Source organism: Athene cunicularia, assembly GCF_003259725.1.
Source record: "Athene cunicularia isolate RWA chromosome 3 unlocalized genomic scaffold, athCun1 chr3_part1, whole genome shotgun sequence".
NCBI classification, from domain to species: domain Eukaryota; kingdom Metazoa; phylum Chordata; class Aves; order Strigiformes; family Strigidae; genus Athene; species Athene cunicularia.
In genome coordinates, this window is record NW_020799097.1 from 1,818,343 (window position 1) to 1,836,368 (window position 18,026).

At 40.3% G+C, this 18,026-nt stretch overlaps 1 protein-coding gene across 1 annotated transcript in view; it reads left to right on the forward strand.

Moving 5' to 3' along the window:
• The window catches only part of FZD3 (frizzled class receptor 3), a 55,556-nt gene continuing 37,530 nt past the window's right edge, over nt 1-18,026 (forward strand). Inside the window, exon 1 of the mRNA XM_026845737.1 lies at nt 1-516. Coding sequence (XP_026701538.1) covers nt 328-516 — 189 coding nt within the window. The 5' untranslated portion in view covers nt 1-327. The remainder of the gene's footprint in view (nt 517-18,026) is intronic.

Below are 18,026 nucleotides of genomic sequence, written 5' to 3' on the forward strand. Positions count from 1 at the left end.
GTTACCTAACAAAAGAAGAACATAACTCAACTGCTGTTCTGTCACGATGGGGTCAATTGTGTGGGAATGTGGTTAAACATTTTAATACCTTAACTTATTGCATGCTATATAATACTGAGAAAAGGCAAGATTTCTCACACATCTGTCTCAAACACATCATCTTCTGGTCCGAGCTAAGAATGTTGTACACAAAGAATATTCCAGTTTTGAAGAACCTTGAACGAAGAGTGAAAACATCACCGTTGAAGTGAAATCTGAGGGTACATGAGGAGTTGAAAGAGCTTTCTGACTGGGCTCAATAACTGGCCCCATTCCCAGTGTGGAAGGATGGCTGTTAGCTGGATGTTCTGTTACCTTTGGCTTTTGGATGTCTTGGTGGGGCACACAAGAGGGCACAGTTTGTTTTCTTGTGAGCCCATCATCTTGCGGATGTGCCAGGATCTGCCTTACAATACCACTTTTATGCCTAATCTTCTAAATCATTATGACCAGCAAACAGCAGCGTTAGCAATGGAGGTAAGACTAATTTTTTCAGCAATGTATTACGGTTTTGACATTTTGTTAACAAATAATTGGTAACAGAATCCAGGAAGATATTTATATGCGAAGTAAAAATGAAAAAATCAAGATAATTAATGATTTAAATATAAACCAGATACCCCTTACATAAGATGTATTGTAATATATACTAAAATATTCTATGACTACAAAATTTGCCTAATTTAGTATAACTGAATGTAAAATACACTGGATGTGTTTGCATGTTAGTCTGTTACTTTAAATATTTAGACAGATCAAGAATGCATATCTTGAATGGTCTGTCACTTAACTAAATGCCAGAAAAATAGCATACTGAACAATGAGTAGATGTTTTTTAGTTCTGAAGACTATGTTCTTTGATGGCTTTGTAATATTTGGCCTTTTCTTACTTGCCTAAAATTTGGTGTGAAGAAAATGAGAATAGTAAGACATGCTATGAAGATAATGGAAATCGCTCATTTATTAGCTGCAAGAAAGTCTGTTGGCTTGCAGACAATTTAGTTAACCTATTTCTGTTCTATATTCAGGCAGTCAAGCTTTTAGACTTGCACTTTCTTTGTTGTAATGGTACCTTATTACTGTCACTGTTATTCCCCAAAAACCTGTCTTGGACTTACACATAATTATTTTTTCCTTTTTAAAAAACCCTCATATTTCCACTGATATTTGTCTAACCTTTCTTTGGAGAACTTTCTTGATGGGGCTTTAACCACATGTTTAGTCTCATATTATCCATAGTCTAGTTTATACAAGACTTTTAAGTTCACTTCAGCCTGCTCTTTATTTGGCCACCCTCCCTAAGGAGTTTCCTTACTTGGTATTCTGTGATATGACTAGCATTGATGGAAATTCAGAATATTAGGCAGGTCTCGCTGTCAGCCTGTTCAAATTTTCCTGAGAGATTTGTGCCAATTAGGTTTATTTGTATTTTTGAAATGCTTGGGGAGCCTTGCTGGTAGATATGTGTTGCTGTACACTGAGAACAGAAAGAGTAATCATGTGTTTTCATCTTTGAATGCTCTTCCTGACAATATAGAAGCTTAATTTAATTCTTCTTGCTAAGTAATATAAAGCCAAGCCTTTGTGTAGTCTTTCTATGTGAGAGTTGTGAGCCAGATGTGACAGGCTCTTTACTGTAAGAAGAAAATAAGAGATTTTTACCCTTAAATTTGCTTTGTTTGAAAGAACTATGGACTTGCATTGCAATGGCTCATTTGGATGTGGCTTGGGATTCCAATTACACTAAATAGCTAGCAACAGGTATGTATTTTATTTTAGGATTGGTTCTGGTAAGTTCTGAGGACCTTTGAAGATCTAACTGTAAGGAGTTAAAATGAAGTCAAAGAAAGTCAGCAAGTTTAATAGAATAACAGTGTGAACAACCTGGTGTGTACAAACTGTTCCACTTTGAAAGGTGGAGTTTAGGATGTTAAAGGACATGATGAAACCAGCTGGACTGAAGACTTCTGACTTGGGTTGCGGAGGTGTAGAGATAGTGGGTTTTGGTTTTGCAGGCTGGTTGGAGAAGTAGATGGTCACCTCCTGGGATGGAAGTAGATTATCAGTGGAAAGCTTTTGGGATCTGCATTTCAGTATTTTATTAAATGATCTAGAAGAGAAGACTAGCAGTAAGATGACAAAGCCTATTGATACTGTTGTGATTAACTTAAAACTAAGGTCAAATCAGAATGAAGAATTGTAAAGATCTTGATTATGTTTGAGATACGTTGAACCATAAAATTATTGAGGAAATTCAAAGTGATAAATATGTATGTGGGGGGAATAATTTTCTTCACATCAGTGGTGGTGGTCAGCTTATTCCATCAAACTTCTGATGGTTTGTTCTGTTGAAATATGAGTTGAAAGCTTGACTGAGCACTAAGAAAGCCAAAAGGCAAATCAGACATGGAATAATTAGGAAAAGAATAAAGACCAGATGTTACAGTGGTGTTATATAATCCCATGGCTCACAAATGGCTCACAAAAGTGTTGTGTGAAGCTGTGAGCAATCTCAACAAATTTGTTAGACCTGAAAGAGGTCCAGAGAAGAAGAGGAAAAATGACCACAGGCTTATGGAACTTGTCCCATATGGGGAGTGTTAGACTATGGCAGCGTGCTTTAGCCTATTTTTATAACAAAAAAAAACCCAAACAACAACAGCCACCATCATAAATGTCATGCAGAGGGTTGTAGGGGTTGACTATACACTGTCTCGTCCAGTGCAGAAACTAGGCTCCATCAAATGAAGTTGCTAGAAGCCAAGTCAGAGCAAAGACAGAGTTGAAACTCTTAGACAGTACTGTGGGTGCAAAATGTTTGAAGAGACTGGACCAGGATATGGAAAATAATACCAATAAGGGTGACTAGGTAGAAAAAAACCCACTTCAGGCTCTTCCCCTCAGCAGAAAATTGTCACAGGCTGGGAGAACATTTGGGGAATGTAAGAAACATCCTGCTGATGGTCCATTTTGCTGAGCGTTCTGTACCTGCTAATGCAAGAGGAGGTACTATTTAGGAGGGGATGCATACCCCCTGGCTGTGGGCTTCTCTGGTGCTTCCCCAGTATCCACAGGCCCTGAATTATGGATTTTAGAGGGTACATCCCTGCCTATCCCTTTAGTATCATTTAATGGATCTATTATCAATGAATTCTCTAAATTATGAATACAATACTGTCAACCAGTGCACTAGCCACCAGGTGAAGAAGCATTTATTTGCTAACCTGTTTTAAAACAGTTTCCTGCTAGCTTCATTTAATACCCTTTTCTTCCAGTATTGTGCAATATTGTGCTGCAGTTAAATCCTGTTGCACTTGTGATTTTGGAAACCTCAGTTTTATCCCTCAGGCTTTTCCTCTCCAAATTGAAGTGTTCCAGCTGTTTGGGCTTTCTTCTTGCAATTCAGCTGCTACAAACCTGTAATCATTTCAGTCACCGATCTCTGTCTCGTTTTTCTAGCCTTGTCCTTGCTGAGGTGTGGCGATGAGAATGGCACACCACTCTGGATGTGGGCACACTAGGGATTTATTTATAAATAAAATCACGCTTTTTCCTGCTCATGGCTTCCTAGGAATGGCCAACATTATGTTCATTCTTCTGGTTTTTGTTGCATGTTTAAACCAATGATTTCAGAGAACTGTCAAAAATGTTAACTTTCACTAACAGTCTGTTTAAGGCCACTGTGGGAAGCGAAGCAGTAATTATGTGGACCCTCAGTCTGAGCCAGAATAACTGGTGTAATTGTTCTTATCTTCGTAAAACAGCTTTCTGCTACAGAGAGAGAAGCAGCTGAGAAACAAATGTTACTTCTCTGCACTTGGTGGTACAGAGCTCAACTTAATAGCCTAAATTACCTTGGATGAAACACCGTGGTGCTGCAATTCAGATACTAGCTTGATGCCAAATCTATTCTTAAACTTAGCATGGGTGCGTTGGTGTTACGGGTGTATGTATAGGACTCCCCTCTGCCTATGTAATTAGCATATAGACCAGTGGTTTTAGTCTGGGGATGGACTGTGGGCTATGTCTGAATGCTTAATGAAAAGTGGTGAGGGCTGTGCAAGGAACCAAGGCTATCATCAAGCTTAAATTCACTATTCAGCAGCCTCTGCCCCCATTAGCAGAGTTTTTTAGGGGCTTGAGCGGGAAAAAAAGAATGAAAAGCCACAGGTTTTCATATTTCCACTCCTTGTATTAGCCTGGATTGCCCCATAAATCTGTACTTAGCAAGAAGGAAGTTATTATTTGGCTTTTTGTACATTATTTAATGTTGCAGTTAAATGGATGGAGAACAGAAATGAAGTCTATTAAAACTTGCTTTGTGACATTCTCGGGTAAACATCTCTCATCCCCAAGCCCTCCCTAATTGCTGCCAGCATAAAATAATATAGCAGCAGAATCAGTGTGATTCATCTTGTATATTGGGGGGGGAGGGCCTTGTAATTCTCACAGTTTTTCAGTAGCACTTTTTCACAACAGTTCTTCATAAAACCCATAAGAAAAATTCAGCTTGCTTGTACTGAAAGAGTACAATACAAGAAAGAGTGAATGGGAAGCAAAAAAGAGAACTACTACAGCTGTTGTCTTACCATCAGTAAAATCAGTGTACCTCATTTCCCTTACCATTGATTGCTTCCTTGAAGGAACTGATTAAAAACTTATTCAGAAACTCAAAATCAGCAAGTTGTCTTTTTGAGACTTTATGCTGAAATGATTCCTTCATAAATGTAATAAAGGCTAATAAGTTACATCATCAATGTTGACTCATGTTGCAGCCATATTGGTATTAACCTCTTGATTTAACAAAGCAAAATCAAATATTACGTCAGGAGTCCCTCTTAGTGTACGCTGGTCCATACTGTAATCAGTTCCTAGGCCTGGCTTTACTCCTAGAAAAGACAGTGCCTTAAGCTTTCTGCTGTGCTACATCAGTAAGGCTTGCTTTAACCCAAGAAGGCTGAAGCGAGGGCTCTCTGCAGATAAGGGCCTGGTGCATTATTTTATCCCCAAGTATCTCCAAAGGGACTCACTCCTTTTCCCAGAGGACAAACACCAGTTGCACCAGTCCAACCACTGCCAACATCCACTTGGCTATAGCGGAGACTAAAACGAGAGTCGTTTGACATGTGCTGCTTTCCAAAAGGAGCAGTGCCAATTGACAGGGACGAGTCGTGATAGCACATGGGGGTGGGGGGCGATGGGTGCGGCGGGCAGGATTTGTGCTGTGGCCGAGGCTGAGGTGGCCGGGCAGGAGCGGGGTGCTGTCCTGCCCTCCAGTACTGCACAGCCGCAGCCAGTCGCCTCCCGCTTCCAGTCTCACTGGGGTCATTCCTTTGATCTGCTGTCATGTCAAACATATTCTAAGGTATTTTTAAATTTTTCTATAATATCCTAACAAGTTGTTTTCTTACAATAGCCATCTAGCATAGCCTGTCTCAGCTACACGGGTAAAACCTCCCTCTAAATGTGTTTGTGATGATAGTGTGACGCTGAGGTGATGTTGCACTGCGCTGCTGCCACGATTCTGCTGTGTTACATAGATCGTGAGCTGAATGAAGCAGTGACAATGGAGACATTAAACTACCCCAGTCCCCCTGAGGGATCTGACCTTGTTTACCCATATCTTGGGTTCTAGTTGCTACAAAGAATTATTTTCTGTCCCTTTTTCACTTAATATTCCTTTGGCCTTGAAGGATTTGCTTATGCCTAAGACTAGCAAGCAGTGGTTTTTATCTGCCTTAATACAATTTTTGTAGACAAATATTTGTATCAGAGAACAAATAACTGGGTAGCCTGTTGCAGCCTGGGAGCATGCTATTAAAGCTTTTGTCACTGATGAAGGGAAGTGGTTTAATCTGATGATTGCCAGCCTTTTTGCAGTTAAATATACTGCCAGCACTTCCTTTTTCTTACCCTGATATTTATGGGACCTCACAAATGATGCGAGGGATCAAAGAGGCTTTAAAGGACAGGAACCAGACATGGTTGAGGGCTAAATGAGTCCCTCTGGGTGAACGCAGGAGCATTGTCTTTTGGGTTTATACCAGAGGTCAAATGCTCCAGAAATGAGATGATACAGTCACCATATGGGCACAAGAGATAACATGCTATTCCTTTGCTCTTTCTCCCAACTTCCATTCCCATTTTGCATATCAAAACCCAGCAGCAGTAGGGATTTAGGGATGTAGCTAAGTTGGCTACTGTGTAGTTGGGGGATGCAAAGGGGAAAGTAGAGAAATAATATTATCCCGCAGCTGATTTGGTTTTTGCAGTGTGAGGAGTAATGTTGACTGATAACGCTCCTAGTCCATCAGCGTGGCAGAATTCACCAGCTGGGAATCATTGAATTAATATCAATAAACTACCCAGTCATGGAGTTTTGAATATTTAGAAGCAGAGCTAGTGAATAGTTAATGGACTTTGTCACAGAATATGCAACTACAGATGTGCAGACACCTGATTTTTCGTACTCTTTCAAATTTAGTGGTTTCTTGTACTGATTCTTGCAGAGGATAATGCCATTGACCTGCTGCAGTGCAGAGGGCGTGCTGCAAGATTTGCATACCCTAGCTAATTATATTTCTCTGTGTATAGCACAGTTTCTTTTCTGTGGCAATAGGTTTTTTTTTTCTTCTCCCAGCAGTGATCTTTTGAGTCTTAGTTCTTTTTTTTTTTTGTCTTTTTTTTTAAGTGGAAAAGAACCAGAGTATGCTTAACAATGGCATCAACAGAAGATTTAGAAATAAATATATATTCCCAGTCTAGTCTTAGCATCTAGGATAAGAGTTAGACATTTTTCCAGTGTAGGTAGGTCAGGTATTAAGTGGCTCCTTTTAGTGGTGTTTCTCAAACAGTTTTTCTATCAGGCATATATTACTGCTGATTTCAGATAAGCAGGGCTTGGACTCAGCATGGAATATTGTATCTCAATTCTTGATTTGCTTAAGGGCCAGGGAGAAGTGTGCAGAATTCACTGATTTTGGCTTATGTGAACATGATTCCTACCTTCCTTGGAGCTGAGAGGTAGTACTGCCCCATTCCTCTTCTGTTTCAGAGTGGGTTTTTTGGATACAAGTGGGAAACATCTTTCTTTCTTTCCCAGTGATCAGCAAGGATGGGGACAGTGTAGGACAGAGGATCCTTAACTTCTTACCTCCTTAATTCCATCTTTATTACTTTTCACCCCCGATCTTCTTTCGCCTTGCCTGTGCACTATACCCTCCTAAATCTCAGCACTATTCCTTGGCTTTCTGTATTCTTCAGTTCTGCATCCAAAACTTGTAGAACTATAAGAATATAAAGCTAATGGAAAAGTAGGTTTTAATCAGCTGGTGTTTTGTAAGCACCCTAATCTTAGACACTAATTTGCAGTAAGGATTAATTTTCTCTTTAGTGTGTAAGATTATGATGCCTACAGAACAATGGAACTGTGCAGATCATAAGAATGCAAGCAGTGTACCAGCTGATTAAAGCCTACTCTTTCATTAACTTTAAATTCTCTTACTCCCACTCTGAATTTTTACCATAGAAATAGCCTCATAAAGATTTTAGATTGTTTTATTGTTAAACCAGAATGTCTCAAAGCTAGGATTGCAAAGATGGTTCTGCGGAGTACAGGCAGAGCAAAGGAGTGCCTGATAATGTAATGCTTAGAAATTCTTGCTTTAGGAATACCTGAGGCTTGTCTGTTTAAAACGCACCAGCTTGTGGTTTCCATCTTGATCTGTAAAGGCATGAGTTGTGCAAAGGTGGTAGAAATCCTGAGTGGGCAAGAACAATTTGGGAAGAACTAGCCATACAAAAATTAGTATGATCTGACAATTTTGTAAAATGAGGCTTCTGAGGAAGCTGTTTCTTGAACACAGCCTTAGACGGTCTCGTATTTGGACCACCAGTCCCATCCTTTTCACACACAGATCCAGTGAACTTCAAGATAATCTGAATGAATATTGAATATTCAATAATTCTTCAGCCAGGAAAAGCAGGCACGTGAGATAATAATTTGCATTCAGATAAAGCACAGAGCTGTGTGTATGTTCCTGCTTTGAAGTTGGTAGAGACTTAAATAAGGAAGAAATGGAAAGAGCCTTGTCCCTGGCTGGAGAATTTTTGGAGCAGTTAACCCAGGCGGAGTAACGTCCGGGAACAGATGTGCAGAAGGTGGACTTTGAGGCTGGTGTTGCATGCAGTGTTTTCTGTTTGACAGATTGTTGTAATTCTGACAACCAGACTGTCAAATGTGTCCAGTTTTGGGTGCCTCAATCCGAGAGATCTCTCGAGGGGCTGGAGCGGGGGCAGAGGAGGGCAACGAGGCTGGGGAAGGGCTGGAGAATCAATGCTGTGAGGAGCCAGGGAAGGAGCTGGGAGTGTTGAGTGTGAGGAGGAGGAGGCTGAGGGGAGCCCTCATCCCTCTCTGCAGCTCCTGACAGGACATTGCAGAGAGGCTGGGGCTGGGCTCTGCTCCCAGGGGATCAGGGACAGGACAAGAGGGAACGGCTGGAAACTGCCCCAGGGGAGGGTCAGGCTGGGCAGGAGGAGAAAATGTTTCCCAGCAAGAGTGGTGCGAGAGTGGAACAGGCTGCCCAGGGAGGGGGGAGTCCCCATCCCTGGGGGGGTTTCAGGGCCGTTGGGATGAGCTGTGGGGGATGTGGGGTAGGGGAGAACTTTGTAGAGTCAGGCTGAGGGTTGGACTCGATGATCCCAAGGGGCTTTTCCAACCTGAAGGATTCTGGGATTCTAAATACTGTTTTACTGAGGAAGGTATTTGTCATTGCAGAGGCACCCACACCCACACCAGCAAACCGAAGGGATTAGTGGACCTTGAGCACGAGGTCTGTCCTAATAGAACAGCCAAAGGGAATATAAACTATAACTTTAAGCATTTTAAGGTGGAATGGATGCTTGCTTAATGTGAGCAATTACGATGGTGAGTCTCTGATTTTTTTGTTCCTCCAGGGGCCATATCACTGCATTTCAGGAAAGTGGATAAAGGTATTCTAGTGCTGTGCTGTACAGAGCAGCATGAATAGAGTGCTAAAGAGATGCTTCTTTCTAAAAGGAGTGCAAAGAACACAAGGGTTAAAACTGCTGCATGTAGATCATCAGTGCTCAAATAGTAGAGCTGGACAGCAGGTGTTAGAAGCCCTGACTTTCTTTTGCCTGGGTAGCAGATGTTCTCCAGAGAATAATTTCAGAAATACTGTTTTCTAGTCTTTTATGTTTGTTAATGAGAACAAGATGCCCACGTGAATACTTTCAAAATGCAAACTAGTAGTGAGAGACAAAATCAAGAGAAGTAGGGTTTGGGTTTTTTCTGTTAAACCAATAAACTGCTGCTTGCACATTGAAGATGAACTCTGTCACCATGTTCATATTTTCTTGAATAAAAGATTAATTCTGAATGATGATCCAACTGGAAATATGGAAACGAAGTTTAGCCTTAATAGTTTAGTGCAAGCATATGAAAAAAACATTAGTTCTATGTAATGATTCAGTTTAAAGTAAATGATCTACATCTTAATCAACATCTATTCACAGTGGGCTCGTTTTCAGGGTCATGGAGGCAGATGGCTCTGCATTGTGGCTAATTCTGTAGCATCTGGTGGAAGCTTAAAGAGGCATTATTAGGAAAGGTGGAACACACATGAATTTATTTTGTATAGTTAAATGACAGTGTATTTTATAGTGAGTTGTAGCTTTATATCTGCAAAGGTAAACTCAAAAGCAAAAGAACGCTGTGCCAGAGCATTAAGGGAATATTGGTCTTACCATTTACTGTTCCTCTTACCTACCACAGGCACACAGACATTCATGCCTATCTTTGTATGCTTTTTCTCTACCTTAATCAAAATCAGTCATCTGATTCTCTTATATGCAGTTGCTGTGGGACAAAAAGCATGTTTATATTGTATATTGTATGCTGTAGCAGTGTTTGTTACTTATATCTAGTAGTGTGTGCACCTTGGAGGATGTAGTTCAGCTCTGTTAGTACTGACATAGCTACCTCATATTCTGTTCATACATGCTTTAGATTCTGTCCCTCATAAGGCAGAGATCTAGTGGGTCTGCTGCAGAATCAAGCCAACATTTTTGTTTAGTCCCAGTTGCTAGAAAGACCTTTCTCTTCCCCCTTTACACTCTTCTGATACAAACATTATTTAGATATCTCAGCTATAACATGTGAATGGACATAATAGGTTGGAAGCCCTTCAGATTTCTGTCCTTCCGATTTGCCATTCTTTCAGAACATGTTCTATGCAAAAAGTTGGCAGTGATGTAAATAACGGTGGATTACTTAAAAGTTGTGTGGCTTGGCTAGGATGTACTTTTTATTCTGCTGGTCACCTGGAAGTGGTGGATATTCCTTGCTTTCTCTAGTGTGGGATGATGGTTCCAATTATAGAATAGTCAGATTCAAAAAGAAAGGCACAACAGACTGACAAGATAAGAATAAACATGAAATAACAACTTAAGCACCAAGGAGCAGCTGTCATACATTTTATCATTTGTCTTGCTGGTATGGCTGCATTTTTCTTTGTTTTGGGAGACATTTGTGGTGATTTTAGAGAAAGTTAGTATCAATGGGATGTTCCTGTTTGGCTGTGAAGCCGTTGTGTTCTGTGGTATGAGAAGAAGAATAATTCATCAATGCACGTTTTTAACATTCGAAGGACCGATCTTCTTAGATTCACATGTGCTTCATTTGTGCACTGCTGCCTTACTCCCCATTTTGTATCCTGGTCATTAAGAGATATTTTAAGGAGGGTTTTCACTGGCAGGAAACTGAGCCAGTGTTTGTCCTCCATCTAGCACCAAACTGGTACAGAAAGTCAGTAGCTGTGGGCTGCAAAAGATCCCTAAGCCTTGAGGAACCCTGTGTTCTTGAATTGAATTCATTATTCAATCTTGCAACACTTTGGACTTGCAGAACAACAACTTTTTAATAAAATATGCTTTTAAAGAATATATTTGGCGTAAGAGACAGGCCAGTAGAAATTAAATCGAGGAGGAGATGGATACACATAAAAACCTAAATACAGTGATACAAAGTCAGACCAGAGATCTGGTCAGACAAGGTGCTCTGGTCACCCGACCGCGGCCCGCCGTGGGTGCTGGATGGAGCAGGCCAGGTGTGTAACACACATCAACCCAGGCCGTTCTTCCATGTTCAGCAATTTCTGGCTTGGAAATGATGTCTTGTGTTAGTAACCTTTGATGTATTTTTCTACAAATTTATCAGTTTTCTTCCTGAACTCATACATTCTTGTAGCATCCAGACAAATCGGTGGCAAATAGTTACAGAAATTAAAGGTGTTATGTGAAGAATTTGCTGTCATTGTTTTGTTTTTTTTCCCTACTTTAAACACACCACCTGCTGTTCTTATGTTCCCTACTTTTTGTGCTGAAGATACAGTGAGCAATTGGACCATATTTTTCCTTTATGTATCATTTGTGATTTTATAGAGGTGTTTCATGCCTCATCCTCCTGCTGTCTCTTTTACAAGGTACAAGAATAAAAGTATGCCATATTTATATTTTTATGTGATATATGAATGCAATACCATGTTAATATGTAAATCTGCTCTGTCAGACTGCTCTTGCAGTAACAATAACGACTAGACTGTCTTCCAGATTCTGCAGAACTGTTAGTGTAAGCTGGCTCTGCATGTTTGAAGCCATAGCTCAAGAGCAATCTCCCCAAAGCTGTGTGGCTTCCAATGATCTGTGAGGCATTTAGACAACATTTTCAGAGCCCATCAAAGTCAACGGGAAGATTCAGCATCTTTTCAGGAGAACATTAAATACTTGTGTCAGATTTGAGAGTCAGATGTTGCTCAGTTTCTCTGTGGTTTCATCTAAATTAATTTGATGTGGACTTAAAACTAGCATGAAGTTGGATACTTGGTCCTTAAAGTTTTTTTTAAAGTTTTTTTTCATTTGTAAGACTTTTTTTTATTTTTCACTCTAGGTTCTAGCGTTGCGTTTTTAATGATGCCTTTCCCATTTTGTTTCCCATCTTGTGAATTTGGCCATGATACTCCCTCCTCCTCCCTGCCTCTGTCCCACAGAGTTAGTTCCTATGGTTACCCCCTCCTTTGTGGGGTGACAAAGGTTGGCATCTTGATTCTCCCGAGCCAAATTCTGCCCTTTGACTCTCTCCCCTTTTCACACCCCTTGCTAAGCTTGGCCTCTTGCTCTGCTCCAAGGCTTGTCAGCGAGGGGGTTCCCATGGAAACGAGGAAGGAAATTTGAAAAGGGGAGAGGAGAGAACAGAAGCACAAAGGGCTGGTTAATTTGAATTTGAACAAGGAAGGAAGGCTCCTTGTAGTTCATCTTTGTGTGTTGTAGAAACTCGAAATTTATCTTTTAAAAGTTGCTTTCAATTTGTAAACTTGTTTATATTCCCTGTTTCTTGATTTATAGAACAAAAGTTGTCATGTTTGTGGCACTGAGCAAGGAGAAACATCTTTTTAAATTCAGTGAAAGAATTCTGGTCAGCTATTCATTTAGCTTTTTTCCCCCTCACAGTTCCGAAAGCATCGTTCACGTTTTTAGTATTTTTCTCTAAAAACTTCCATCTATTACATTTTTTCCCTTCATAATGATTCAATCATACTGTTAATTATCTAACTTCTGCACATGCTTTTTTTGTGGAGGAGTGGGTGAATATATGCCTTAGGAATCAGCAGACCCATCAGTTGAATCCCTGCTCAGTATTCCTTCTGCTTTCTTACTGTACATTTTTTTGCTTTGTGGTCAGATCTGGGCAGGTGCAATATGGAAATGTAACTGCAGAGAAGAAGATGGTAACAAAGTTTGACCTTGAGTTTCAGTTTTGATGCTAACTGTCAATAATAGAGGAAAAAAAATCAGGAAAACAAAAATGTCTGTCACGTGATAGTGCCTTCTGGGACATGTTATCTGCATATTTTATGAATGTGTTAAATAATTAAAGTTTGATATAAATTTGTTAAAGAACAGCGCAGTTACTTTGTCTTCAGATTTCCTTTACCTCACGTAGAAGAAATACCATTTAAATGGTCTGATTTGAAAATTTGTTCTCCAGCTGCACTTTAACAAAATCTTGTGGCTAAAATGCTGAAAAATCTCGGAATCTGAAGAGCAGATATTTTCTTTAGTCTTTACAACTACAGGCAAATTATTCCTGTTATTGAGAATAACCTTAATTAAGTGGCATCACAAGAAGGCGACATAATTCTTCAGATCCATCAGTTACTTTTTGCTGACACAATGGGAGGCAGTTGCTTTTGTCTGGAAGGAGTAAGCTTGCAGGCTTTTAAAATTTAGTCTTTGGTTCCTCTCTCACTTTGTACTAGTTGCCATTAGTAGCCGGGGTCACGTAGGGGACTCAAGAAAGGGGCGTTGAACTGAAGCCAGGACTGTAAAAGATCTGCGGCTAGTGATTCTCTTAGAGCAGTAGCCAATTCCTCTGACATAACCTGTTGTGCCCATCAGAGAGGAACCAGTGTGATGGATTAAAGGACACATTTTTGATCTCTGGGTGCTAGTCCTCATCTGTGAGGTGGGAGGCAGTGGGACCCAAGCAGGAGTGAAAGCAGCAGAGAGCTGTTGAGCAGAACTCATGAAACACTTAACAAATGCACATATGTACCCTCCTATCCACCATCCCGTCCCCATCCTGCTGCTTCTGAGCTTGACGAGACAAAGGGAGCTGGAAAGCCAGCTCTGCTCTGTGAACTTCTACAGTTCTTGGGAGCAGAAACGCCCTCGTGAGTGGTCTGCTGGGGCCTGGCAGCTGAGCCCTGCTGTGGCTAACCGAACGGGGCTTATCACAGCAGGCTTCCAGCCCTCTTCGCCTTCCCTACCTTACAGCCACACACCTGGTCTTTGCTCAATTGCATTTTCCATCCTTTTAGACACGGATATATAAATATATATAAAAGGGATTTTGCAGCGTTGGGCAATTATTCCAAGAGGCAATCAATGGGAAAACACACTTGTCTCTTGCATCACCCTCAAATGCTTACATCTCTGAGCAATTTAATGCAGTTTTTCCTATTTATCTGACCTGCTCTTTATAATTTCAGCCCACTGATTCCATTCTGTGTCGGTTCCCCCGCTGCAAACACCCCTGCAGCGTATTCCATACAGAACTGCCGCACGGAGTATGTTGACAGGGCTTGTGAGTGTCACTTAACTGTTTGAGACACGTTTGAAGAGGTACTTCTTCCACAACACCCACAGATATTTGCTTCTTTTTATTCTATTTAGCTGGAAAAGAATTTGGGTCTATCTCCTATGTAGGGGCCCCACAGAGTACTTGCATAATCTTTTTGTCTTCCCTTGTTTCCTTCCACCCGTGTCTCCTCTCCTCCCACTGTTTTATTAATCCTGTTATTGTGTTAGGTCTTGTCCTACTTGTCTAGAGCGTTTCAAAGACATGCTGAATACACTGTGGGAGCAATTTTCCCCAAAACTATGTTAGTGATGCAATAAGAGATCTAAGCACAAACTTCTGTCCTCAAACAGGGAGAAACTTCAGGACCTTTGAGGGCAAAATATTATTTAATCTATTTTGAGAGAAGCAAGCATGCTTTTAGGGTGCCGCAGAAACAAATAAGCAGAGGCACTGTGGGAATTCCTGTCAAATATTTATCTGGTAAATTATTAACTGTAGGGAAGAAAAATAAACTGTGGGAGCTTGGTTTTATTCTTAATTTGATAGTTTTGATGAGAGTTTCAGAATTGGTCATTCAGATGTTTGTGAGGCAGATAAAAGCTTCCTGTCCAGTGGAGAAATATTGTATAACTGCAAGTTCTTTTTCCCTATCTTCCCCTTTAGAGTTCATCTGTGATCTCATTAACTTGGGACTAAATGGGAGGGATAGTATCCCCTAATGAATCTTAAATTTTAATTTACAGCTGCTGTGTTTGGCCAAGTTTAAAAAAAAAATTATTAATGGTTTTAAAAGGGTTAAAATTTGAAGTCACCAAGTAATTATCTTAAAACTTGTATTTTGAGCAGAAATTTTCATTTAATATGTTGGAGTGAAGGGAAATTTTCTCAGTCTTAACTTTTCTGTTCTGTATTACTGTCTGATGAAGTAGAGAGGCCTGTTTAGTGGCCCTCTTGTAATTCTGTAATTGGGTAAAAAAAAATATATTGGGATAGACAATCTCTTTTACAAGTTAAAAAAGCCATCCCAATAAATAGAGTCAGTGTTTGTTCAGACAGTATGGACTCAGTGTAGAATTATAATAATGAAAGAAAAATCTCTTTCCAAAGACTGAAAACTTCCCCAAAAGCCCCTTCATTTTCCCATTGTTTGTGTCCACCTTTACGTGCTGTACAGATGGCACACTGGAAGAATTTAATGCATAATACCAAAATATAGAGAGTTGATCCCAAGTATCAACTAGCCAGGGTCACGTTTTATTTTTGTAATGGCTTTACTGTACTTGCTGACAGTGAGGGCATCCGTACAGGATGATTCTGCGTGAAGCCCTGGTAACGCTGACAGATACACTGTTGGTTTTTTATTCAGACTTCCATGTAAATTTACACGTTTTCCTGAATAAAATCTGGATTATATCATCATCTGCCCATGTCTCACGTGCCAGTTAATGACACGAAGAGTACTAAATACTGCAGCTTTACTTTTCTTGTGTTAGAAATTGGCTACAATAATCACAAAACCAGATATAATCCCCTGAGAATCCTTGCAATCAAAATAGTCTGAAAACTGTAATTGCTATATGAGAGAAGAGAAATGGCAACAGCTGTAGTACAGTAACTCTGTAAAATGAAGCGGAAGGTGCTGTTGAACTGAGATTTGGAGACAGTGCAGCTTGATTTGGGTTGGATCTCAGTCTAAATGCATACGGGGGACAACAGGGCTGTGGGGCTTGCAGAGGGTAGACCACACATCCAGGAATATCATCCCAAATTACTTATCCATGTGAAACAACCTGCTAATTTTTAGAATTAACAATACCAAAAGACATCTTAGTACAGTAGGCTGATAGTGTAGCCTTCCTGGAAGTGAAGCATGAGGGAAAGAAAAATAAATAGGTGTCAAGCCAGTAGACAATATGTTTTAAATATTGTCCTGGGAAATATCCTTAATTTTGAGGCCCGAAGATGCAAATCTTCCCTCCTAGCCAACTGTTGACAAGTGTATGTGTACGTCTGTGTGTGTGTATGTGTCTGTGTGTGTACATCTGTGTGTATGTCTGTGTGTGTGTGTCTCTGTGTGTGTATATGTGTTTTTGCTGGTATGTAGATGTAACAGATGGTTTGTAATGTTAGATTGAGACACAGCTGTTAAAATATTAGCATTCATTTTACAGATAGGTTTTGTTTGCTATTCAGAATCATTTTTATAGCATTAATCCAACAGATCATGTTCCTTCAGTTTGCTGCATATTATTTATGTACATAGTTTTATTGGATCAGTGTCGTGCTCTGCATCTTTGCAAGCTGTATATACCAAAACCCCTGACTTTTCCATTGTTAGAGATGCATTATTGTATTACCTGAGTATTCCTTTTGATTTTCAATTTGGACAATAAATACTGGGCAGAGTCAGGAAGGGTTTCAATATGTAGCCAAACACACCTGTAAAATCATTTTGGCACAATTGGTTTTGGTTTTTTATGTAACAGTACAAACCAACAGCCTTAGTGGATATTGCAAGATCATTCCCTGAAGTATTTAGGTTAGATTCATTATGGGCTTTCATAGGAGCAAGATTAAATCATTTAACCTGTGCCCAAGGAGATGTTCATCCTAATGTAGCCAGGTAAGACATGAGCGATTTTGAATGGTAATTTGTTCTTTGGGAACACTGACAGTCATAGCTCAAGCAGTAAGTTTATTTATTGCAGTGACTGAATCTGCCATTGGATTCTCGTCTATGAAACCAGGTGTTTTGGCTAGTAAGAATTTTGTGAGAGAATTTTGACAGCAGACTGGCTGCCAAGGGAGTAGCAAATAGAGCTTCCTGAATTAATTTAGTGTGTTTTTCCTCTTGCAGCTTTCTGTCTGCGAAAGGTTACGCTCCTGGGTTTTAACAGCATGAATGTCTGTTCTCTGCCACAGCAAGAAGTCTTTGTCTTCTGTGTTGTGGAGCTAATGCTGTAAAACTCAAGGGTTTTCCTTAAACATATCCTTGTAATGTTTGCTGGGTCTGGCTGGGTCCAGGGCAGTTGAACTCTATTTTAGATGGTTATGAACACCCCAGATGTCCTGAGCAGCACAGCGTAGGGTTCGATGTCGGCTAATGTAAGGTCAGCTTTGTGGTGCCCCGTTCCTCATCCTCCAGTAACACAGCCCTTTTCACCTCTAGCACTGGCACAAGTTTGCCCAAACCTACTGTAAGGTCGTTGAGGAGCTAAGCCAGAAGAAAAACTAAGCTTAGAAAAAAAAAAAAAAAAAGAATTGATCAGCCTGGGTGTATTGTACAGGAGAGATATTTAGATGCTAACACTTAAAGGTGTCAGCATTCAGGATCTTATCCTGACTTTTTACACTACTGATGGGCAAATACAGCATGTGTGGCTCTGGGGTTAGTTTCATGGACAGATTAAAACAATCTTAAACCCAAGTTGATGCAAAGGAGGCTGGTCACAGGGGAGAGAGCAGGAATTAATAAACATGCCCTTTGTGAAACTGCACCCTGAAAAGCATTAGATGACAACCGTAATTTGCCCACATTTCACAGCCACGCAGGAGAATGATGACGACAACTGTACAGCTCATGTTTATTTTCAAGGGGGTCAGCACACTGTAGATTCCCTTGGTTAGTCTGTCAAGAGCCAACTTTGTCTTGAATGTCAATTCAGAAAACAGAAGCTGCCTTCCATCCTCAACCCAGTGGAAAACGTGGAGCTTCATGTAATCTGCACTGGCTTGTAATATTAAGCTCTCTTAGATATCCTGCTACATCAGCTGTGTGAAAAATCATGGTGAAGTCACACATGAAATAGTAGAAGTCATTAAGCCT